Source organism: Odontesthes bonariensis, chromosome 16, assembly GCF_027942865.1.
Source record: "Odontesthes bonariensis isolate fOdoBon6 chromosome 16, fOdoBon6.hap1, whole genome shotgun sequence".
Classification (NCBI taxonomy): Eukaryota; Metazoa; Chordata; class Actinopteri; order Atheriniformes; family Atherinopsidae; genus Odontesthes; species Odontesthes bonariensis.
In genome coordinates this window covers 2,367,796-2,390,942 of record NC_134521.1, presented here as the reverse complement: position 1 = coordinate 2,390,942, position 23,147 = coordinate 2,367,796, and the positions used below count along the sequence as shown (strand labels likewise).

The 23,147-nt window shown below is 40.1% G+C and overlaps 1 protein-coding gene across 1 annotated transcript in view; it reads right to left on the bottom strand.

Annotated features, from left to right (window-relative positions):
* Positions 1-23,147, bottom strand: part of galnt10 (UDP-N-acetyl-alpha-D-galactosamine:polypeptide N-acetylgalactosaminyltransferase 10 (GalNAc-T10)) — a 70,777-nt gene that overhangs the window by 15,231 nt on the left and 32,399 nt on the right. The window contains exons 4-8 of the mRNA XM_075487305.1: positions 18,133-18,299; positions 5,445-5,630; positions 2,726-2,909; positions 1,149-1,266; positions 304-411 (exon numbers count right to left, since the gene is read on the bottom strand). Of these exons, the coding sequence (XP_075343420.1) occupies positions 304-411; positions 1,149-1,266; positions 2,726-2,909; positions 5,445-5,630; positions 18,133-18,299 (763 nt within the window). The remainder of the gene's footprint in view (positions 1-303; positions 412-1,148; positions 1,267-2,725; positions 2,910-5,444; positions 5,631-18,132; positions 18,300-23,147) is intronic.

The following is a 23,147-nucleotide window of genomic DNA, read 5'->3' as shown; positions in this document are numbered from 1 at the left end:
TGTTTAGGTAGTTGTGTTTGTGAGTTTGTCATGGGGATACAGAGGAAAGTAAACCAATCATGAATTAAAAACGAAGTGGAATAAGCTGATGCTTCTTCCTTTTCCAACATGTTAATATTGTTTCAGTTGTTTTCGATTATTTTTAATTGTTTTCTTTTGTTCTTTTTTTTCTTCTCTTTTTGTATTATTTTCACGTGTTTGAAATAAAAGCATTCATTCATTCATTCATTCATTCATTCATTCATTCATAACACACCTTCACACTGGGCACATTATTATGCTATTAAATGGTCTGAGACTCACCCTGGCCAAGCTGACACCCCCCGGGACTTTGTAAGGGACATACTTCCTGTAGATATGTCCCACCCTTGAGCAGGGGATGTCCTCCATCCGACCCCCACACATCCACACCTACGAAAACACAAGCAGAGCGACAAGTGAGGAGTCATCATATCAGACTATAAATCACAAACACAGAGCCTGGAGAAACATGACACAAACGATGCAATGAAGAACTAACCAGGGTCAAAATGTCATGAAAAGATAAAACAGGGAGATCAGGAGTGTTCATAAGGACGAACCATAATGGATGAAGTCAAAATAATCACACTGGAAAAAATCTAAATCTTACCAAGTATATTTGTCTCATTGAGTATCTCATTACACTTAATATCAGACACAACTGCCTAACAAGCACCATTTCAGCCAGATATAGGGACTTGTTTTAATGCAATACATCTTGAATATCTTTTTAAGTGAAAAAGTCTTCAAAACAAATTGTTTTGAGTCATATTTCACATGAAACAAGCTTTTTTTTTTTACATTTGAAGAGGTTTTTAAGCTAATTTCAAGATCACTTTTAACTCAAAAGTCCTAAATATCACATCTTATTTCAAGAAATCTTGATTTTCACTTGTTCCATTGGCAGATTTTTTTACTTATGTCAAGCAAAATCGTCTTGTATTTGTTTTTGTTTTTTTAAATTTTCGGAGGGGCATTTTTTCCAATGTACAACTAAAACATGCAAGTCAGTGCTCTCACAGAGGCCAATGTTACACTATGGATCATATATAACACTAAACTGCGGCTTTCTGTGAGGTGAATTTGTGGCTTTATTTATTATTATTAAAAAAAAAAAATCTTTGTACCTTGAATGAGATCTCGTATTGTTCTCCTCCCCAGATCTCCAGACCTGTGTCATATCCCCCCAGTTCCCAGAACCACTTTCTGTCCACAGCAAACAGTCCTCCCGCCATCACTGGTGACCTGGAAGAAACAAACAATACACAGGGCAGAACACCTTTTTAAGGCAGCCTTACCAAGAGTAAAATTGTGATGCTTTTAAAACTGTGACAAAAGAAAGGTCATGTCTGAAATAATTCTACCAGCCACTAATTTCTATCCAACATACACTTAGAGTATTGCTTTATTTTACAGTTGCAGACTAACTGAGCGCTCAGGTACTTCTGAATCATGCTGTGTCATCACTGACCACTTTAGGGTTGGATTAAGTGGGTATAGAAAATGGATGGACCTGCATTACTTTGTATGAAACTCATACTATTTGTTGTGTAACATGCTATATGTACTCTTCATACACTTTTTTTTTGTTTTAATTGCAAAGTCTAACATTTCACTTTCATCTTAAAATTTCCCTGTGCCATTCCACATTATTACACATAACTTAATTTCTGGACATCTATGGTTTGATTTCTTTGTATGCATGGATTACTTGGGTTGTTACCGACATCTGGTGAAAATTTCATGTCAATGGCACCTCTAGAAATATATTTATGGAGAAAAATGGTGCCGTGTTCAATACTTATTTCACCCGCTGTATAACCCTTCTGATGCTGTGGATAAAAGGCTAAAAAGGAACAGGAAGGATTCATTTTCAGATTTAGCAGCTTAATGTGGGTGTTAGTAGGGGTGTGCAAAATAATCGTCATGACGATGCATCGCGATTCTAATTTTCGCGATCTACTGCATCGATTCTTGACACCAAGTAGGCCTACCGATTTTTAAAAAAAAAATTTTGGGGGCTTTTTATGCCTTTAATGATAGGACACATGCAATTGATGCATTTCGCTGCAAGGGATGTTTGCAATATTATTATTTTTTTTAATAGTTTTATAAAGCCTATGCACTTTTTTTTGTCCGTACTGATCATCCCTATTTTGTCATTTTAAGTTTTATAAATCCTATGCACTTTTTGTGATGAGTGTGTCCAGTAATATTTGTTTTAATGGCAATACCTCCAAAAGTTGTTTCAATAAATACAGTTATGAATTGATTTGCTTTGAGTTATGTATCAATTGAAGACACTATCCAGATCATACACAGCCAGTCAGCCACTGGTAATGGCTGTATTTTTTTTTAAAGTATGTTCAGTGACAATATCGCAATGCATCGCGATGCATCGCAATAATTCAAGTATCGTGATGCATCGTGATAGTATCGCATCGTGGCATGTGAATCGTGATTCGAATCGAATCGTGAATTCTTTGCCAATACCCACCCCTAGGTGTTAGTAAGGGCCCTATGTCACATGCAGGTGTAAATGTGTGTCTGAGCAAAGCAGTGCTGATGAAAGACCTTAAGTCACGAGTAAGTCCTGCTAACACACCCAGGTGGCAGGTTTGGACTCCCACTTGCCCCACAGATGTATGCACTTATGACACAATCAGATATTTAGGACAAATGTTCCTTCCAAACCTCTACTCACTCAAAAGGTTCACTGGGGTCATCCTTCTGCAGCTCTGCAGGGATGGGGATCCGTTTGTAGTACATTTCCCAGTCAAACGCCCCTCGCATGGCATCACCTGCCTGCGTTTCGTAGCCAAAGTTGTCGTGGTCAATAACATCGATCATTGGACACACAATGGTCTTTCTGTTCTGGGCAATTCGGTCTGAGAGACATAGATGGAGGTAGACATGGTAGAAAGTTAAAACAACAATGCCTATTTGACACTCTTTTCAAAGACTGCAGATGTCTGGGACCTGTTCAAATAAGGCACATAAATATTTCAAATGAAAGTGAAAATAAGTTTAAAAAAAGTACATGTCAGTTTTATTTGAAAGTCTGAAAATGTACCTTTCTCATTGGATTTAATACCTCATGAAAAATATAATTCAAACAAGTCTCAATACAACACAAGCATAAATATTTAGTAAGTTCTAGCCCCTCCCAGAGTAAAATGAACGATGAAGCTGGGTATGCTATTAGGCAGGAACTGAAAATTAATTAACATGGTTCTGTACAGCATGTAAATGTTCTCAGACAGATCTTTGGGCAATTGAAAGGCACACAAACTGTCTTGGAGCTTTGTGAAATTTATGAAACAATGTTGGTGCTGAATTAGGGAAAAGGCCTGATGTTCAGATTGTAACAAATGGAAGACATTAGAGATAAGCTTGTTTGGTGGTACAAGAGGTTAAGAAGATAGCCAAGCCAGCTGTGGTCAACGAGCAAAATGGATGACAGATGAGGTGCATATTGAGACCCATTTCAAAGAGATGACAACACCAAATCTAAATGTTCAAACAATAATCTGCATCTTCACTGAAAAATGATAGTGGGAATGCATTATCTATCTACTCATCATTTCCTGAGTTAGAAAATGCAGTGTACCTATTTTTCAAGCTCTTTAGCACCTATTGTTTCATTGAGCTTGAAACAGTGTCATTGAACTTTTGCTAAACTGCTACAGTAAGGATGTTAGAACAGGGATCGATGGTAAGGGTGTGTTCACACTTTTAGTTTTGCTTTCTGGTCCAGACCAAGGCAGAAGTTTAATTATGGATGGCTTTACACCTCACACTGGAAACCAAAAAATGACTTAGAAAAAACACTCGGATAAGGTCACACCCTGACTAGGCTTCTCTGACTTTATTTTTTGTTAACAGAACAATGCTATGTATCGGGATAAAAAATCTAGTTTGATTTAAGTAGGCTAATTTGGTGTAATTTTTTTGACAGTGCCAGAAGTTCCAGTATTGGAAACACTAAGAAAGTATAACGTCTAAGAAAGCCCTTCGTAAAAACTAGAACTGCTTTTTAGTCATCATTGATAGAAGAGAATAAGAACAATCCCAGGTTTCTCTTCAGCGCTGTAGCCAGTCTGACGTAGAGTCTGAGCTCTGTTGAGCCAGTTATTCCTTTAACTCTCAGCAGTGATGATTTCCTGAGCTTCTTTACCAGTAAAATTATTTCTATTTAAGAGAAGATTGATGGAGTCCTTCCCACTATTATCAGTGATGTATCATCAAGTACAGCAGCTTTAGAAGTATCTTTAGAACCTGATTTGTATTTAGACGGCTTCTGCCCAGTTGATCTCTCTGAACTAACAACAGCAATAGTCTCTTCTAAACCATCAACTTGTGTTTTAGACCCAATCCCAACCAGACTGTTCAAGGAGGTTTTCCCATTAATTGACACTTCCATATTGGATTTGATCAATCTGTCTTTGTTGACAGGATATGTACCTCAGCCTTTTAAGGTTGCTGTAATTAAACCTTTACTTAAAAAACTTACTCTTGATTCAGAAGTGTTAGCTAATTATCGACCTATATCCAATCTCCCTTTTATGTCTAAAGTTCTTTAAAAAATAGTTGCAGCTCAGCTTTGTGATCATTTCCACAGAAATAATCTGTTTGAAGAGTTTCAGTCAGGATTCAGAGTGCATCATAGCACAGAAACTGCACTGCTGAAAGTTACCAATGATCTCCTCTTAGCCTCTGATAGCGGACTTGTGTCTGTGCTTGTCCTGTTGGATCTCAGTGCTGCATTTGATACGGTCGATCACAGTATCTTATTACACAGACTTGAACATGTTATTGGGATTAAAGGAACTGCATTAGGCTGGTTTAAGTCATATTTATAGTCATATTTAGGTCGTGCGAATGCGACCTTCGGTAATTAGCACGGAATATGTCGTCATATCCTTTTAAAGAGAGAAACAATTAGGTGTGTCTGTTTGCAAACATGGAGGTTCTGGATGAAGCGCTCCTTGCAAGCACGCATGGTCGGCGCCATGTCTGTTTACAGATGGGGTTTACGGAAGTGAAATGAAGACGTGCATAGCATCCAGGATGTGACGTTTGTGCGTAACCAACAACTCCTCCCATGTTAGATGAATATTACAGGGATTTCTTGTCCCGTCCGAATTGGTCATTTCTTCTCCCTGGCGTCGTCTGGTTAACCAACATTACCATACGTCCCCCCATTGAACTAGTCCCGTCCGAATAGGGCTGAAGACTCATTTGGAAGCAGACTTATCTCTCAGTCCACATCAAAGTTTGCATGACAGCTTTCACATGTTCTCAAATGATCCGCACTAACAGAGCCATGGCACCAGAGCTGGTTTAAACTTAACTAAACCCGTCAATGGTGAACACACCTCAAGATTTATCAGAGGGTTGTGATGCTCAGGACTCTCCCTCACCCAGCAATGGAGGTAGCCAGTTGATGTTGGCTTCACAATGAGAGTCCAGGAATGTGATGACTTCTCCCTTAGCGGCATTGGCTCCAAGCAGGCGAGTCCTTATCAGACCTTCCCTCTTCTTGTTCCTCAGAATGCGAACCTTTGGCAACCGGACCATATACTCCTCTAGCACCACCTTCAGGTGTTCTGAAAAGAGAACGGGCGAGGTAGCAGAGTTAAAAGGATGAAATAATCAGATTATTGGGGGCCTAGCAGCGAAGCTGCAGGAACCCATTGTGTTAGTAGCTTTTCCTATTATTCTTCTACTTTCTTCTGCAATTGAAGTCTATGGCAGCCCCATGAACGCTATGGTAAAAATTTGTGAAATTTGGCACACGTAATCAGCCAAGTGCCAAAGTCAAAGTCAAGAATTTCCATGCCGTGCTTTCTAATTCATGGCGTGCACATGTCATGCAAGATTGAAACAATAGCATTTATTGTCTTCACGGTAAAAGGGGTGGTGTGTAAAGAGTAACTGTAACATATTGTATATTAAAAAATTTTTTTTAAAATAAAGCAGGTCGGTCTATACGGGCTCCGTACAAGCCATCAAAGCCCAAGAATGTACAAGTGTTGTTATGTTACCAAAACATCAAATACTCATTAAAAGTGAATAGATATCTTAAAAATATATATATATATATTCTGATATATTTGGACAGGGAATGAAACAAATACATATATAAAACATAAACATGTACATAGTGCAATGTAAAACATATAGGAGAAGAAAATTATTGTCCAAGAACATTACACAACAGATTTACAAAGCTTATTTAAGTCTCGGTTTGAGTATGAATATGGCGAACAAATCTTTTTCCAGCAACAGTAACACAATAAATCTCAACACAGCGGGAGACATCAGGTGAGTCTCATTTGCTAAAACAGCTGGAACGCAAAAGCTGAAAAAAATTAAAAATAAGAGGAAATCCAAAAAACTATCAATCAATCAAAGAAAGCATACATGCACAATTTCTCAATATTTCATCACAACTCTAAAATGGAGTCCATAAATCTTTTTGCTCAAATATTAAGTGTTGTGAATAAGTTAAATTTGCAACTGCATTTAGGGACAATATGTATTTTTTGTCTGTCTACTGTCACAATAAAAGGCCAATATAAAAATATCATTCAATCCATCCAGCCACATAGCAACAGATCTCCATCAGCTGCTTTTCATTCTCTGTTTCAATCTTTGACATCTTGTGGAAATCTGCTTGCATTTAATGTCATCTTGATTGGAGAAGGATCCCATATGGTACAAACTATATGGTACATCCGATAAGGATGGTTCCACGCACAATGTTGTCCACCATGAGTAAAAACAGCTACATTTGACAGGCTTGATGCTAATATTTTTGTCGCAACCTGACAGATAAGACTCATCTGCCTTTTTTTGATCTTGGAATACAAACTACTTAACTGCATCCAAAGCAGATGTCTACATTAACTCAGAGAAAAGCATTCCATCTCTATCATACAGTAAAAAAATATGTTCAAATGTCCCAGATGATACAGTTATATTTTCCTAACTTAATACTCCAATGAAAAGGTTAGGTTGGTCATATATATCCCAAAAGCTATCAACAAGACATGCAAGTATACTTTCTTGCCAACACTTTATCAGTAATACTGAAATTATTTTAAAATTGGGTGATAAAGAATACACCTTCAAGTATGCATTGTTAACTGTATAGTAGTAGTAATAAAGACTTGTTATGTGAGTAGGAGTTGCACAACAAAGTTTCTATATTTCACACATGCAGACACATGGCAAACATTGTGTTGCAGCCTGTAATAATATCAAGTTATGCTTGCTCAATCATTAGACCCTGCAGTGGGTGTCAGCCAGTGCTGTCTTAAACCTACCTCTTCCTTTGCAGACCACATCATTTCCTAACTCTTGCTGAATGTACCTTTAAGCTGACTTCAAAACTCCACTGTTAGCCTCTCCCAGCCTCATTTCTTGATGCGTCTTGCCCAAGGTCACTTGGACCCGTGGATTCACCGGGTGATGAAACCATCAAATTTCTGCTTGGAGGACAGCCACTCAGAGCCATGGCTGCTTTTACGGTTACGTGATATAATTTTATAACAGCTCTCAATTTAGTTCGTGTATGCCGTGAATTAGTATTTTAGGAAAATTTTACTGGAGTCAGATGAGGTTATGAGAAACAGCCTTGAGAAACAAGAAAGAAGTGAACAACGATTAACATCTAATCGGTTTATTGCCGAGATGATAATATACACTCAGCTGCATTTCCTTTTTACACTTTTAATATTGATCTAGTTAAACCCCACCAAAGAATCAACAACTTAACATGGTGAAGGATGGAGTACCTCCATCACAGGCGTTAAATTGTGTATGGACGCTATGGACGTGTCCATACCAATATTTGGATACATTTAACCCCTTAACGCCTATTGTCGCATATATGGTACAAACCTTTTGACTCAACCAGCCAGCTGAGATAGCATCTTTATTCCCCCAATGCCGGTTAGTCCATATTCACTACGGACTTAGGAACCTTTATAAAAAATAAATATGTCAAAAAAAAAAACAAGGGTGAATAAAAAAACATTGTTTTTTCACTGTTATATTACTGTGTTGTTATTATCTTATTATTGACCATTATGCCTGGTGTTGCAAATAAGCAACATACCAAATTACATACCAAACATACCAAATTGACTCCAAATTGACCAGGATGCCTGTCGTCGCAAATTTGCAACATACCAAAATTTCTATTTATTTTTTGTGCAAAAGTGAAATTAATAATCTCAGCATTATTTACCATCTACTTAAAGGCTAAAACACACACAATTTTTTTTTTTTTTATATACAGCTATATAAATTCAGGTGTCCATACCAATTTTTAATGGGAAATTGCACAGCGTTTGGGAAAGAAAGGGTTCATTTTCCCCTTCCGCAGTTCCTTCTCTCAAAGACGGCGTGTCAGTGGTGGGGACAGCCTCGCTATCTGTGATTGGCTCACCTTCTGTAGCGCTATGCCTGGCTTGTTGTTGCTAGGTTGGTTGCTAAGCTGACAAGGTGACCGGTCTTTTGTTCACTGGCTCGGAGTCATCATGTAATGAAAATCAATTTTCAATCTTGCCATTATGGTTTACATTAAAAAAAAAAAAATCAGAGGGCTGTGAATCAGATGGGATTTGCCATTATTCACCCCAGAATTGGTTAAAATGCAGGTAATTGCATCTAAGAAATACAAAATTTTTGGGGGGAGGACCCCCAGACCCCGCACACAAATGAGATGTCCCTCAACCTTAGGTGGTGGTGGAGTGGCAAATTATGTCCCCACCAATGTCAACACCATAATGACGCCCTCCATGATACTGTGAGCTGTGTTGATAAGGGCGTTGGCCCCTAGTACTGCCTCTTAAGGTAGACTGGTCAGGCAGAGGGGTAAGGCGTGGGGCCTGGGTGACAACGATATAAAGTTCACTGGAAAAAATCTAAATCTTACCAAGTATATTTGTCTCATTTCTAGTCAAAATATCTCATTGCACTTAATATAAAACACAACTGCCTAACAAGCACCATTTCAGCCAGATATAGGGACTTGTTTTAATACAATACATCTGGAATATCTTGTTAAGTGAAAAAGTCTTGAAAACAAATTGATTTGAGTCATATCTCATATGAAAAGAGCATTTTTCTTTCCATTTGAAGAGGTTTTTAAGCTAAATTCAAGATCACTTTTATCCCAAAAGTCCCAAATATCACATTTTATTTTAAGAAATCTTGACAAGTCGATTTTCACTAGTTCCACTGGCAGATTTTTTTGCTTATTTCAAGCAAAAACGTCTTTTATTTGTTGTTTTTTAACTTATTTTTGGAGGGGCATTTTTTTCTAGTGTGGGGCTCACCTCCACACACAGCATTGGCTGTGGAACCAAACTCATGGGGAGGGCTGGACTCTCCAGACTCTGAAGATGCCCAGAGAGAGAGGCACTGGGATATACAGATGAGCTGGATAAAAAGTGTAAATCATATGTAAGATGTTGGTTAAATATTTAGCACCAGTACAGCAGAGTTGCTTTTTTCAAGCCTCAACTTGTTTACAGAGAAGATTCAGTGCTGCTTACGCCACATCTACTGTTCATCATACTGACAAAAAAACAACACCAGTTTATCCTGTAATTTAGTAACCAAACTTTTAAGTGCTCTTTAAGGTGAAGCAGGCTTAGTGATTAACTGTTTAATGTCCTGCTTGTCTGATCTACTCTGATCCAAGTTCATCATACTGAACAATGATACCTTAGTATATTTATGATGTTAACATTCTTGAATGTAGTTGCAAAACTTTAAATTAAACTTAATGTTCATCAGTAAAATTCCAACAATAAGACCAACAAATTGTGTAATCTTTCCACAAATGTATTTCTTTCTTTATTTTTTCAACGCATATATTTAAACCTGAAAAATAAAAACCTTTAATGTCATTATTTGCAGAGGAGAGACAGGCCTCACATTAATAAAATATCACATCAGCCAGTCTTTCTTCCTTGATAGCAAGTTCTTACAAATGGCTCACTCCTCCTACACAACCAGTAACTGGATTCTGAATATCAGAGGATGGGGTGGAGGAGAGGCAATAGTCTTTCTGACCTTTACGGTACACATGACCTGTGGGGTTCCTCAGGGGTCAATCCTGGGACCCGTATTGTTCAATCTGTACATGCTTCCACTAGGCCAGCTAATACGCCGCTATAATGTGTCCTACCACAACTATGCAGATGACACTCAGATCTACGTGTCACTGACGGCAGGAGAACACGGGCCTGTAGATACACTGTGTCGCTGCTTTGAACAGATCAGTGTGTGGATGCAAAACTATTTTCTCCAGCTAAACTCAGACAAAACTGAAATCATTGTCTGTGGCCCACAGAAACACAGAGAAAGTGTTATCAGTCACCTTGAGACTCTCTCTCTAAAACCTAACTATCAAGTTAGAAATCTCGGGGTAATATTGGACTCAGACCTGAACTTTAACAGCCACATTAAATCAATAACATAAGCAGCTTTTTACCATCTAAAAACATTGGCAGAATCAAAGGAATAGTGTCTAAAGCAGACTTAGAAAGACTGATCCATGCGTTTGTCTCATGGCACTTCAATAATATAGTCCAATTCAAGCCAATTAGAGTTCAGTTCATTGTAATCATAATCCAATCAAATCCAATTAATTAAATCAAAAATGAATCCAATTAATTCGTACAGAGCCAATTCAAAAACAATTTTGTAGCCAAGCGACTCCCCAAAATATAAAGTTTAGATTCTTTCATGCCGTCGACTGGCAGGTGGCGCTCGCAAAAGTTCAAGAGTTTTCGAGCACCTTTTGCAAAGAATAAGAAGACTTTACAGATACAATAGGGTCCTTGCAGTTTCACTGCTCGGTCCCTAATTAATTTATTTCTGAGGACAATTTTAACCTCTGTGGTTAATTTGCTTTGGCTGTGGGTTTACTGTACCACAAGTCTTTGGTCATTTATAGCACTAAGACACTAGGTCCCTTGTTGAGTCACATTTACAACATGTATCAGTGGATGTAAGGGTGGGAGAAGTATTTCTTCAGTACTGAACAGTCTCTGTCTGTTTTAGTAGCATCACATGATGGAGCATTTATCTGCTCGCCTACATGGTCAGACATACAGATGACAGATGGCCAGCAGAGACATCCACGAAGAAAGTATTCTATTAGCTGAACTAACCTTGAAAGTACCGGGAGTTTGGGCCAAAGTGAGCCAACTCTCCCCTGCAGAGAGAGTGAGAGCTAAACATCCTCCCTGCGGAAATTCAATTACAGCCTGATGAAGAATGAGCTGACCTCCGTGCACCACCACCAGCCCGCCTCCCTCCCTCCTCTCACCCAGATTAAGCTCATTATTTACTGTAGCTGGGCTGGTTAGTCCTACCTGGTTTCACTGGAGGCGTAACTGTGCACATATGGAAGTTTTTCTGTGCCATCAGAGTGTAAATACGAATTTGTAATATTGAATTTTTACAGCATCAAAATCAGACTTTGAATTTGAAAAACCAACCGTGTAAAATAATAATAAAAATAAATAAAAAATAAATCAGTGTAAAAAAATTCAGTGAAAAAAATTCAACTTTTTTCCATTGAATTTTTTTTTTTAGATTTTTTTTTTTCAAAGTCTGATTTTGATGCTGTAAAAATTCAAATAGAAATCCGTATTCAAACTCTGATGGCACAGAAAAACTTCCATATGCATCTGTGTTAAATGACTTCACCCTGTTTATGTTTTACTGCATTCCTCTCACATATTGTTTATTTGAGTCTATCATATTCTGTCTCTACTATCTTTAGTCTTTTGTCCTCACTAAGAACCTTGCTTAATAACAGCAAATCTTACTTGTTATTCTACTCACTATTTGTCATGTCTTTGTCATGTTTTATGTTTGAAATTGATGTCTAATCTTTAGTTTTGCCATGTCTTCACCTTTTTCCTCAGTTCCCTCTGGCCTGCTCATCGGTTCCACTCCCTTCACCTGTGTTTCATTATCATCAGCTGCCCTCACTCACCAATCACCCTCCAAAGTATTTAGTCTCCCAGTTTGTTCATGTTCATTGTCCGATCCTCACCGTCACTCATGCCAAGTCAAGCCAAGCTGAGGAGGAAAGCAAGTTAGCCCCGCCCACTAGCCCCAATCTAGAGATTACTGAGCAAATGTTTTCCAATTTTGATCTGAAAATGTAAATGAAAAAATATTTGACTCCAAATAAAAAAGCTATTTGACCCCCGCATTGAGCCCGATGGCCCTCGACCACAGAGTGGTCCTAAACTACATTAAAGCTGCTGTGTACTTTTGTTTTCATTTAATGTTATGCCTTAGACACAACAGTATATCAAAACAGTATGTGCACACCATCAGGTTATATTTGAAGTACGATTATAATGACAAAACAGGGAGATAAAACTCCTATAAAATAAATAAATAAGATAAAAAAAAGCCTTTCTTTAACTCAAAGGAGAAAGTGTTTTTGCAATAAAACACAAAATGAGCTACAGTAGAGCACAGCACGAACAGAGACAAATGGAAATCATCAGCTGTCATCTGAGTTGAATCTGAACATGTATTATGATATGAATGTTGTGAAATAGCGCTCTGCAGCACAGCTGTAGGCATACAACATAAAAACTAGCTACTAATTAGCACTTCAGAAAATATAATTGCACTAAGAAAAACATCTAATCAGTTGTTTATTTTCCTTGAGTCAGTGGTGAGGTACCAAACAAAACTGTTTCAATTCATAAAACAGCGTATTGATGTTGAGCAGAGATTCTGCACCAGCATTAGGGCTGGGAAAAAAAAAAAATCGATTCAATCGATTTCATTTTAAATTTTGCAAAATCGATTTGTAGGGCATGAGATCTATTTATTTATTTATTTATTTTTTCTTTCATGAAGTTAACCCCAGTGGTCTCGTGCGTGATGCAACAGCGGCGCGTTACTCGGTAGTGGAAAACGAAGGCTTCAGGCGGCTCGTTCGTGTGCTCGATCCACAACTACGTTATGGTGCACCGTGAACTTGTGACTGATGAGTGCGTATCCACTGTTGGCTCGCCTGGCGAAGCCATACCTTTGTGTTCCAGGGACCAGTATTGAGTCGCAGAGGGTGTTTTCAGCTGCAAAAAGGAGCTGCCTAACCCCAGATCAGGTCAATGAGCTCCTTTTCCTGCACAAGAATCTCACAATTACCAAGTGAGAAAAAAGTCACAATAACAGGACTTGACTTTAGATCTTTTAAAGGGATAATCCGGAGTAAAATGCACTTTAGATCAATTTACGGGATGTTGGGAGTACATACGTTGAGTTGACATCAAAATCATGTCATTCAGATGCGTTTTGAGAATTGCGATTTGACCGTTTTCAGCCAAAAGTCGTTAGCCTGGAAGTGATGAGGGCATATCGTATCGCCGCTACAAAACGCTATTTTTATACCTCTTCTACAGCTCCAAACAACATAACACTTACGTGGTAGTGAGTAGAGGGTCCCTAAAGCCAAACCGAAGTGTCCCGAGGACCGTGGTGAAGTTGGTTTGATATTGGTTTGAAAAAAAAGACACCTTATTTCCTTATTGTGAATATCTGTCGAATATCCAATATCAAACCAACTTCACCACGGTCTGTAGCGGCAGCTGCAGCAGACTGAAAGGTACTGGCTTGATTAAATTCATTCTGGACTCTCTCTCCGACCACATGAAGACCTCGGGACACTTCGGTTTGGCTTTAGGGACCCTCTACTCACTACCACGTAAGTGTTATGTTGTTTGGAGCTGTAGAAGAGGTATAAAAATAGCGTTTTGTAGCGGTGACACGATATGCCCCTCTGACTTCCAGGCTAACGACTTTTGGCTAAAAACGGTCAAATCGAAATTCTCAAAACGTATCCGAATGACATGATTTTGATGTCAACTCAACGTATGTACTCCCAACATCCCGTAAATTGATCTAAAGTGCATTTTACTCCGGATTATCCCTTTAAGTTTACTTTTAGTTTTGTTACCATTATTATTATTATCATCATTTTTGCACATTAAGAAACAATGCCTTAATGCAATTTGCAGTGATGGAATGTTGTAGTTCAAGTACACTTTCACTTGCAATTCCTTTATAATTTTAAAGTTGCACTTTTGAGACAGTTGTGTTTACAGCTGAAGTTTAAACTGTCCAATTCACAAGTTTGCACTTAAAACCTGTTGTTTATGGTGAAAATAATAGATCAAATAAAATACATTAGTATTCTGTAAAACAGTTGAGCCATTTTCATTATTTAAGAGCAGATTGAATTGAATCGAATTGAATCGTGATTAATCGATTCAGGACATTATGAATCGAATCGATTTAGGAAATTGGCCACGATACCCAGCCCTAATCATCATGACGAGAAGGGACATAGTTTGATCTAATGTAAGCGTATATATAACCCTGTAATATCCGGTGTAACTTTAGAAGAAAAAGCACATCTCACAGCAGCAATTCCGTCCTGTTAAAAAAAAAAAAAAAATCCAATAAAAACACTCTCGAACCCCATCCTTCTTCTCCCTGATACAACTTCAGTGCATTATTTAATATCTAAGGACTTGAAAAAGATGACAGGAAATTATACGTCTCACAGTGGCCATGAACCAGGGCTTTATGATGAACACCACTCAGGTCCTGCAGATAACATTACACTTGTCCCTCGATTTATTATGCAAGGGTTCAAAGCTGCAGCTTAACTCCAGAGTTCAAACTGATTAATAAGCTGCCTGCATGAGAAACCAGTCCACACAAGAACCTGTATGGTTCAGCTGCTAACCTCGCAATCACAAGCAGGGTCACAAAGCGCCCTCATCACTGTCATTTGCCCCGACGTTACTGAGGTGATGACAATATGATTTTTTTGAAGCTGTAGCTGCTGGAGGCTCTGCGCTGAAAGCTAAACCACTTTTTTATAGGAAAAAAAATCCGACCGATTCAATTTTAACACAGATTAAATGAAGTGGATGGTACTCTTTTTCAATCAAAATGAGCACTACTTTTGCAAATATGTAAAACTGTTATGTTGTTACATAATTAGAAGGAAATTGAAAAAAGGTTTAAAAAAAAAAAAAAGGCTTGTTTTCTATTTTCTGAAACTTTACTATTAAGTTTGTCATGAAATCCTTAGCCTATTTGATAACTGATAAAATAAAAATAAGAGCTTTTTTACCAACTTAAACTGTTAAACTGGGAATTAGTGCAGAAGCCACTATAAGCCTTCCGACAGTCAGTTTGCTTCTCCATGGGCCACAGAGCCACATACAGGGGTTAGACAATGAAACTGAAACACCTGGTTTTAGACCACAATCATTTATCAGTATGGTGTAGGGCCTCCTTTTGCGGCCAATACAGCGTCAGTTCGTCTTGGGAATGACATATACAAGTCCTGCCCAGTGGTCAGAGGGATTTTAAGCCGTTCTTCTTGCAGGATAGTGGCCAGGTCACTACGTGATGCTGGTGGAGGGAAACGTTTCCTGACTCGCTCCTCCAAAACACCCCAAAGTGGCTCAATAATATTTAGATCTGGTGACTGTGCAGGCCGTGGGAGATGTTCAACTTCACTTTCATGTTCATCAGACCAATCTTTCACCAGTCTGGCTGTGTGTATCGGTGCATTGCCATCCTGATGCACGGCACCGCCTTCAGGACACAATGTTTGAACCATCGGATGCACACAGTCCTCCAGAATGGTTCGGTAGTCCTTGGCAGTGACGCGCCCATCTAGCACAAGTATTGGGCCGAGGGAACGCCATGATATGGCAGCCCAAACCATCACTGATCCCCCCCCGTGCTTCACTCTGGGCATGCAACAGTCTGGGTGGTGTGCTGACGTTACCATGGATACCGTGGCTCTTGATACATCACAAAGACTTGCTGTCTTGGTCACAGATGCGCCAGCAAGACGTGCACCAACAATTTGTCCTCTTTTGAACTCTGGTATGTCACCCATAATGTTGTGTGCATTGCAGTATTTTGAGCAAAACTGTGCTCTTAAGCTGGGCATACACTGTGCGATTTTTGGCCCAATGTCGACAAGATTTTCACTCGTGCGACTATTTTGGAGATCGGGCCGAGTTTTGGCTCAATCGTGCGTCTCGCATCGTGTAGTATACACGGGGTAACGACAAACGATTAAGCCCTCCCGACCACCTCCCGATCGATCGGATGAAAATCAAACTTGTTTGAAATCCTGGTCGCCCCTCGTGAGGCTCTCGCACAGTTGAAGCAGATGCACGAGCCGATTTAGCTCATCCTGTCACACTACGCATGCGCGAACATAGGTACGGAAGAGAAAATTGTCAACAGAAGAAGAAGAAGACAACAGAACAGCATGGCAGCGACCGAGTCCGACGTGTCGTGTAGTGTGAGCAGCCAGATCGCATCAAACCATCGGGTCGTACAGTGTGAGAACAGGAATCGTGAGCTGTGACGTTTTGTCCCTTGCGATTCACTCGTACAGTATGAGCAGCAGCTGAATACCGCGATTGAAAAAAAAAAACAATCGCACAGTGTATGCCCAGCTTTACCCTGCTAACTGAACCTTCACACTCTGCTCTCACCCTGCTAACTGAACCTTCACACTCTGCTCTTACCCTGCTAACTGAACCTTCACACTCTGCTCTTACCCTGCTAACTGAACCTTCACACTCTGCTCTTACCCTGCTAACTGAACCTTCACACTCTGCTCTTACCCTGCTAACTGAACCTTCACACTCTGCTCTTACCCTGCTAACTGAACCTTCACACTCTGCTCTCACCCTGCTAACTGAACCTTCACACTCTGCTCTCACCCTGCTAACTGAACCTTCACACTCTGCTCTCACCCTGCTAACTGAACCTTCACACTCTGCTCTCACCCTGCTAACTGAACCTTCACACTCTGCTCTCACCCTGCTAACTGAACCTTCACACTCTGCTCTTACCCTGCTAACTGAACCTTCACACTCTGCTCTCACCCTGCTAACTGAACCTTCACACTCTGCTCTTACCCTGCTAACTGAACCTTCACACTCTGCTCTCACCCTGCTAACTGAACCTTCACACTCTGCTCTTACCCTGCTAACTGAACCTTCACACTCTGCTCTTACCCTGCTAACTGAACCTTCACACTCTGCTCTTACCCTGCTAACTGAACCTTCACACTCTGCTCTTACCCTGCTAACTGAACCTTCACACTCTGCTCTTACCCTGCTAACTGAACCTTCACACTCTGCTCTTACTGGTGCAATGTGCAATTAATGAAGATTGGCCACCAGGCTGGTCCAATTTAGCCGTGAAAGCTCCCACAGTAAGATTACAGGTGTTTCAGTTTCATTGTCTAACCCATGTATGTGTGTGTTTGAATAGGTTTATGTCATTCCAAGTTTTTTTATGAAACAGAGCACATTTGAGTCTCTGCAAAAGGTGGCTGGTACTTTTATTTCAGAGCAGCTCATTATTTGACATGGTGCTTTCTGTGTGCAAACAGTTGTTTGTTTGTGAGGGAGAAAAAAATTTAACAGCCCACTTAAAGCTCAAATTGTCATGAACATGGGGTTTGGTGCCATGTTTTTAGTTTTGTGTTTTAGTTTCTCATGCTTTGGTGTTTAGTCTTTAGTTTTCTAGTCCATGTTTAGGTAAGTTGTGCCATTTGCTTTTCCCTCACTTCCCATGCCAGGTCATTAGTTTCATTCACGTCACCTGCACTCATTTTCATCAGCTGCACTCCCACAGTACTTAGGTTTCCCGTTTGATTTCAGTCATTGTGAGATCCTTGCACCATGCACATGCACCTTCATGCCACGTCTTTCCGAGTTAAATATTTATCCCTGCCATGCTTAGTTGTTTGTTTAGCTCATAGTCCTGTTAATGTTTTCTGATTCCACAGTTTAGGTTTCTTTGTTATCCGGCTCAGCCGCGCCTTTTGTTTAATATTTGTTTTTGTGAATAGATCCCAGTTTGCTTTCATCCTCTGAGTCTGCATATGTGTCCTACCCCCCCCCATCAGAACACAAATACTAGCAGCCAATCCCACAAACTGCAGCTGTGCTAATAAAAGTGTGAGAACTGACACAGGTGTCTTTTCTGTGTCCTTCATACCTTTGTCACTGAAGTCGTCGACTAGGAGGATCTCTGCGATGAGCTCTTCCGGAGAGCGGTTGAGTACGCTGTGAACAGTCCTAAGCAGCGACGACCAGCCCTCATTATGGAACGGGATGATGATGCTGGTGTTAGGCAGCTTCTCCGCATATAGCTTCTGTTTACAGCTGCACAAACACATGACACCAATAACAAATGAGAGAATTGAGAAGGCGAGGTCTTGGTCAACTTTATCTTTACAGCATGTCATAATAAGATAAAAGGTGGGTTATGTAACAATCTCATATCATTAAATGAGCAAAAGGGTGATGCCTATGTCACATTAAGAATGATTCTCATGGCACTACCCATATTGGAGCACCAATTCATTATGTGAGGAAAATAGTGAAGGAAGTGTCTAGGGCTGTCGCGGTGAGGGAATTCCCACCGCGGTGACTCATAGCCGCCCAACAGCGCGGTATGCGGTGATATCGCATTTTTGTTCATTAGGCTACTTTCCACGACACGCAATGTTAGATGAAAATCGAGCGCATAATCCGTCTTTTTTTCGCAGCGATTCTGACATTTCACTGCTTTGCCTGTCATTTACTCGCTCACAGACCAACATAGCGGAGATCAAGCAGCGCATACCCCAGTTCTGCAACATTGTCGCAGACCTGCGCACGTTTCGTTTAGCAATGACGGAGAAAAACGAAGCAGATCAGCGCAGCAGTTGAGCTCACGTGTCCGGGATACAGTTTTTTTAAACAGACTGCCCGCCGTCCAACCAACCCAAGCTGAACTTTAACTGTTTCCACAAAGTTGTTAGAGCTTATTTCTGGCAAGGCACATTTTTTAAATGTTTTTTTTTTTTTTTAAATAGGCCTATAGACCAACAGCAAATGTGCATACCAAGCTGTGGTTCTGTGGAAGCTAGTTTATTGTTCATATATTAGACGGTCACATTTACAACGTTAAACATGGATAATAAGGGAAGATTCAAAGCCATAAAGTGTCCGGACTAGGCAGAGGAGTAAAGCCGAGATAAAGGTAGGTGTAGGAGCCAAAATGCACATTTGAGTTTTTTCTTACATCTCCCTTTTTTGTGTTGTGCAAGCCCATTCCTGTCTCCCTCTTGAGGCCAAAGGGGCCATCCACCTTTCCTATATCAACAGGTGATGTTACCTGAGAAGGCGTGGCCGGAGCAGGAAGTGATGGTCTTTGACCTAACAACCAAGCAAAACCCAAGCAAATGAATCTTTAGTTTATCTTATTGATCCGGCTTCATATGGACATTATATATCTTCTAAGTTTTGTATCATCTGTTATTTTCATTAAACCCCTCAATATTTTCAGACAACCTTTTCTTCTGGATATTATTTTCAACTTGGATGTTTGAGTCAGCCTCTCCAGCTCGGCCACCAGTGGCTATCAATAGGACAAAGAAATAGCCACTACAGTAGGCCACTGCATTTTATTTTAACTTCTATTGCTGCGACACTGAGTAGGGATATTCTTGTAATATCAGCTGCTGAGGGAGAATGAGACCACAACGAGTGGCATGCAGACGTGTGTGCGTGTGCACACAAGATGATGACAAAAACGCGGCACCTCGCTGTGTTAATGTGTTTCTCCTGCCTTGCGGGGAATATACAATGTATCATTATTACTGTGCTGGCTTTAAAAAAGTATCAGTTCTGTCAGTCGCTTTGTATCTACTGTGCAGTCTTAAAAACTCTTTTAGTTTCTCGAGTTGTTCTGCGCGTGCAAGGGGGCGTGCGGTGGGCGGTGGCCTGGACACGCACCGCGGAGGTCCTCTCAGCACCGCGGTGATTGCATTTTGCGGTTATCGCGACAGCCCTAGAAGTGTCAGATGAGGCAGTAAAGTCCAGTCAGTGGATTTGGATTAGAAGAAGCAATAGCAGCTGGGGGCCCAGCAGGGGGAGCACTTAGGGTAAACAGACTTTTGAAAAAGCAAAATCTGTTTTTTCCCAATGATATTTAAGTGGAGGGTGCGGCCCATGTGAGCCTTTTGAAACCAGACGGCCATTTTGGGTGAGTTGGCTTTTGAATGAGTTGTATGGCTTTGTTTTTGCTGGTATTTTTAGTGATTGTAGGACTGTTTAGATGAGTTTGTCTGCTGAATCTGATAGTGTGTCTGCTAGTGTGTCTGGTCCTGCCTCCACCTCTGGCACCCTCTATATTTTCATTACCCCCTACCTGAACTAGGGTTTGAATCCCATTCCTACTAATCTTTACCTCTTCTATTTCTCCCCCTACCCGAACCAGGGTTTGCATCCCCACCCCGCTGTGACTGGTGTGCAGTTGGTGAGAGGCTGGGGTAGCTTGTGGCTGTAAAAGATGGTTGTTGTGGTGTGAGGGGCAGTGTTGGCTGGCATTAGGGGGGTGACTCTGGGACGCTAGTGGTCATTGTCTAGCCTCCTGGAGGTGTCGTGGGCCCAACTAGACGAAACACTGATGAAAGGAGGTTCCCACCTGATGACCCCAATGACATGTTGGTCAGCACTGCTCACTGATCTATATTATAGGGAATTATTCACCGAGTCTGGTCCATTTTTTATTATTATTATTTTTTTCTTTAGCACAAGTTTCTTGTGTTTACCTTGAATGTAAACAGAATACATCATAGGACATGAAGATTAGCAGGGGGTGGAAGCATGAAAGAAGCATGAAATCAGCATTGTTGTGAATTCTTTGAATTAAGGTGGTTCTCAAGATCTTTGTTGTGCAAGTCTTTTTTTTGTGAGCAGCATGGTAATATATGTGTCCCTAATCATTGCCTCAAGTGCCTTTTTTGTTTTTTGTGTGATCATAAATAAATTGTTGTCAAATTCAAAATCTATGTATCATTCTAAAAATCCATATCTTGTCATTTCACAGATGGTGACGGACACACAATTGAAATGCTGAATTTAAGGCTTCAAAACAGCTGTTCACAAAGCAGTGATTGACTTTTCCCCCTTCGCATATGCAGTCTCTTCTAATTGTATACATGTACCTAGGGATGTCCCGATCAGGTTTTTTTTGCCCCCGAGTCCGAGCCATTTTATTTTGAGTATCTGCCGATACGGAGTCCCGATCCGATACTTCTACAGTACATTTAAAAAAATGTAGAACGGCGAAGAAACAGATCCAGGATGCCCCCGAATTTTTTCATTTTATTCACTTATTTTATCATTTAACACTTATAAACAGAGCACTTCTGTGAGGCAGCTTTAACAAAAAAAGTAATCAAGTAATAAACAAATTCTTCACATTGTAGTTTAGTGCAACAATGTCTAGCAGCAGCTCAACCTGAAATACCTGCAGGCATGTAAACAAATAAGCAAATAAAAGTGGTACAGTGTTATAAAGTAAGGACAGTAATGTGCTTTAACTGCACTCCTAATTCTTACTCTCCTCCTCTGCAGGCTGTTCCCGTTCTCATCAGGGATGTTAGCCATGTCCTTACCACCTCTTTAAATCCCAATTTTGCATATCTCACAGTTTGCAATGGCAACCTTTTTGTCCTCCACTTTAATATGTTGTAATGAAGCATAGCACCTGCTGCCTTGTCATTCAGTCCTCTCCTCTTTTCTTTCTCTCTAACATGCTCCCTGAGAGATCAGGTCAGGGATCTGCAGAGACAGTAATTATCTCAGAGGCTCTAAAGCCTGTCTGGCTGATTCCGTGTCTGTCCATCATGTCATCCGGATAGTGAGTGAGAGTGAGATGAATGAATAAAAGCTGTGAGAAGACTTGGGCCTGCTGGGAACTGAGGTGGCACACAGTTGTCACTTTGACCAATCAAACAGATACAGCATATGCCCTCCAACATCCAGCACCTGGGTCCAAAAAAAAACTACCCTGGTAACTATCTCCTGTGAAGACTTGAACATTATAGCCCATCTGCCAAGAGAGGCTTGATCAAATCAGGATGAGATGACTAAAATTAAAAATCAAATTTTCAAAATCATCCTGAAACAATATTAAAACAAATCTCAGTGTCTAACCTAGTCTAATCTGAGGACCTTTGCCAATTTTCCCAAGTCAAAGGTTTTCAAAGACTGTCAGGAAGAGGAGGCATAGCCCTAAAGTCAAGCCCGTGGTTCACCATCGACCTGTCCACGCTTCAAACAGATTTTCCCCACTCAGCGACATACCCGCTGAAGAAAACCCGTAAAGTTGTTATTTTTGTGCCTTGATGCCATTCTCATGACTCAACACTCAACACTTCCTGGCACAGGAGAGAGGAAACATAGCCTTATATGGTATAAATTTGGGCGTGGAGTATGCAAATCTACTATCCTCGTGCACTTAAATACGCACGGGTGGCATTCATCATTTACGCAGGTTGTTTACAGACTTTTTCCAAAAATAAAAATATGAAAATGTTCTTGCATGAGGCCCATTGTTTCTATGTCTAATTCTTAAATTTCCCATGTTAGTGCTGCACTCCAGCTGACCCCCCGTTGTATCCAACAGTTAACTTTATTTTTGAGGGGAATAACAACTATCTGTAATGAAGAACTGAGTGTAAAGGCTTTCAATCCAGCTAAAAACCTCAACAGGTGATTGCCCATCTATGAAATAACCTGCCACAGTCTGGCTGGAATGAAAACCTTGGCCCAGTTTCAGATGTCTTTGTCTTTTTACCAATTCCTAGACTGTGATGGCAGATTGAGATGAAAATCACCACTGGAAAAATAAAAATTTAAATATATTTTCTGTTAAATATATATATATAGAGCCATGTAAAGTTTTCGGGAAAATCTCATGTGGACAAGAGTCATCCTTAAAAACTAACAAGCTTAGCAAGACTGGTAATACTACTTTATCTTTGTTGAGGATAATTTATAGGCAATTTATTGTTTATTATCAAATGTAAAGAAAAAACTAAGTAGAGCTGTGCTGAGGTTTCATGCTTTTATGATCACCATCTCAATCCCTAGCAGTTTTAGTAAATCCCAATTGGTTAAAATTGTCATACAAAAGTGAGGGTTTAAAAACAGGAGCAACAAGCCTTATTCTTCCAA